The sequence below is a fragment of the Phragmites australis genome, chromosome 1, assembly GCF_958298935.1.
Source record: "Phragmites australis chromosome 1, lpPhrAust1.1, whole genome shotgun sequence".
NCBI classification, from domain to species: domain Eukaryota; kingdom Viridiplantae; phylum Streptophyta; class Magnoliopsida; order Poales; family Poaceae; genus Phragmites; species Phragmites australis.
In genome coordinates, this window is record NC_084921.1 from 55,732,197 (window position 1) to 55,734,673 (window position 2,477).

The following is a 2,477-nucleotide window of genomic DNA, read 5'->3' on the forward strand; positions in this document are numbered from 1 at the left end:
GGCATCCTATGCGGCGGGGTAATTAGATCTGTAAACTCACTGCCGACCCCAAAGCATGGAGAGATTCCAATGCCTCGTTACCGCAGCAGGCCACAGAAACAGAGAGAGCTTTTGCTTTCGGTTTTGGGGCTCACTGCGGTAGGACTGTAGCTGCGGTCCTCTCTCTGTAGACACTGACTGTAGCATATCATTACCTCTCCTAGTACAAAAGAAGCAGGCCCTGCATTTTGTACTGCACATTGAAGGAAGGTCACTGCTGCCATTGTTACTCTCAGAGCAAGAACCAAGAAAGCACGCAGAGCAATAGCTCGCCTGCCACTGCCAGCGTCTTGCTAGTACATTTGCAACCTGCAACAAAAAGGGGGAAGAGGAAGACGAGCAGCTGCCGGAGATGAAGGTGGAGAAGCGGCACGGCGGCTTTACTGTGCTGTGCATTATGTGCGCCGGGGTCATGGCGTGCTTGCCGTCCGGAGCGGCGGCGGATTCGACGGTAACTTTGTCTCGTCTTCTCTTTGTCGAAATGGGGATGCAGTTTGTTGTTAGAAGTCCTCCTCCTCTTCTTTAGCCTTCACTCTCGAGGGTGTTGATGTCTTGGCCTCCAGACGCCTCAAGCTTTTCTTCTTCACTTGCTGAAATGCCCAAGCGCATGAGTTCCTTGCACTGAACTCATAGGAACCGGTCCTTCTTCCTAGTGTTGTTCCATTTAAGGGAAGAAGCGAAGCTCACTCCTGCTCTGCATTGCCAATTCTTTCGCATTGCAACTACAGAATGTCCCAACCAAAGTTCTCTCTCTTTTTTTTTTTCTGCACTTGTCACTCAACTGTAAAAAAAACCTGTCTCGCAGTGGCATCCGAGTTCCGGGCGGCACGACGGCGTCAGCAGCAAGGGCTCTTCACTTGGCACCATCCCGGCGCACCACCACGCCGGCCTCCCACCGCTCTCCGCTCCACAGCCCACCGCCGGGGCCGACTTGCCGCCGAGCCGCGCCCCCGAGCAGGCCGCCCCGCACTTCGGCTTCGTGGCGCCCACGGTGGGGCCGAGCGGCGGCGAGGGGTACCCGTTCATCGGCAGCAACCCGACGGTGCCGCTGCCCACTGGCATGACGGACACCGCCACCATGCTCCCGCTCCCCGACACAGGGGACGGCACCGGCAGCAAGGTACTGTGCGATCTCTCTGTGCTGGACCATGATTCCCCTTTGCTGATGTGATCTCTGACGCTCATGCTCCCTTTCGCTTTGATGCAGGTGGTGGGGTTCGCAGCGTCCGTTCGTGTTCAGATCGCCATGATTGGGATTGTGGTTTTCTTCGCCATCTTCTTCTTGTGGACGAGCTAATTGTTGTTATTCCTTACCTAAACTACTGTGAGCTGGTGACATAATTCGAGAGCGTCATATTAGCTTTCACCTTCCTGTAAATTCGAGAGCGTCATATTTCACTTTGCCTTTGTTAATTCCTAGTATCCCCTGCTAAAATTTTATTCAAATCGTCGCGAATTTCACTTCTGACGATGCTACAAAACCACCAAAGGGTTAAAAAATAATACGAGGAGCAACCGTCATCCAAGGAAATAAACGGATGGGATTAATCACCTGATAGCTTTAACACCAAAGGCAAACACAGATCCCGTCGCAATAACAACTTGGACACGTTTATGTTAATAACATAGAATCACAAATGCCGAGTCGTTTACTAATAAGTTAGCATAACTTCGTTTAACACTTGACAAGAACGTGATGCTTATGCCATTCGTCAGGGATAACAGCAAAGAAAATGGCAACATATATCGTTTCGCACCACTAAAACTCAATTATACTGCCTTTGGATGCCAAACTTCCTTACAGGATTGTACAACAAGAGTTGGTTTTCTTTTTCTTGGCCTGCTTATAGAACATCTGCAGATAAGTGAGGCAAAAGTCAGCACAACATATCATAAACAAGCCGATTGCTGGACACAGTACTATCTTGTTTGAGGAAGTTCTCTAGGAACAACTACCAGATGTCACTGAAAGCAAAGATTGTTATGTCATGTCTGTCTATCTATCTAGGAAGTTCTCTTTTACTGTCCGCCTACCAGATGTCACTAAAAGCAAGGATTGTTATGTCATGTCTGTCTGTCTAGGAAGTTCTCTTTTACTGTCTGTCTTTTTTTTTTTTTAAGATCATCTCCAACAGCTACTTTAAATTTTTATCTTTAAAAATATTATTACAGCATCCTCTATCACTATTACAGCATCCCTTATTTTTTCATCTCCAACAGCTACCCCATTTCCTATCTTCTACTTCTCTTTTTCTCTCTCTGGGCCCGTCTGTCAGCCTCTGTAAACAGTGTGCTACAGCACTACTACAGTACCCGACCCGTTTTTCTGCCTCCGGGGCACTGTCAGCCTGCGAGCAGTGTTGCTACAGTACTACCCGACGCGTTTTCCTGCCTCCAGCTCACTGTCAGTCCCTGCGAGCAGTGTTGCTACAGTACTG

At 49.0% G+C, this 2,477-nt stretch overlaps 1 protein-coding gene across 1 annotated transcript; it reads left to right on the top strand.

Annotated features, from left to right (window-relative positions):
* The first annotated feature begins 391 nt into the window (after window positions 1-391).
* On the top strand, window positions 392-1,847 carry LOC133886472 (uncharacterized). Its single transcript, XM_062326168.1, has 3 exons — window positions 392-490; window positions 830-1,159; window positions 1,247-1,847. Exons 1-3 carry the CDS (start codon window positions 392-394, stop codon window positions 1,334-1,336), a joined length of 519 nt encoding a protein of 172 aa, XP_062182152.1. The 3' UTR covers window positions 1,337-1,847.
* The last annotated feature ends 630 nt before the right edge of the window (window positions 1,848-2,477 follow it).

Coding starts and splice junctions, on each gene's coding strand:
- LOC133886472 (XM_062326168.1), top strand. CDS start 392: ATGAAGGTGGAGAAGCGGCACGGCGGCTTTACTGTGCTGTGCATTATG. Junction 491..829: donor GAGCGGCGGCGGATTCGACG/GTAACTTTGTCT, acceptor CAACTGTAAAAA/AAACCTGTCTCGCAGTGGCA. Junction 1,160..1,246: donor GGGACGGCACCGGCAGCAAG/GTACTGTGCGAT, acceptor GCTTTGATGCAG/GTGGTGGGGTTCGCAGCGTC.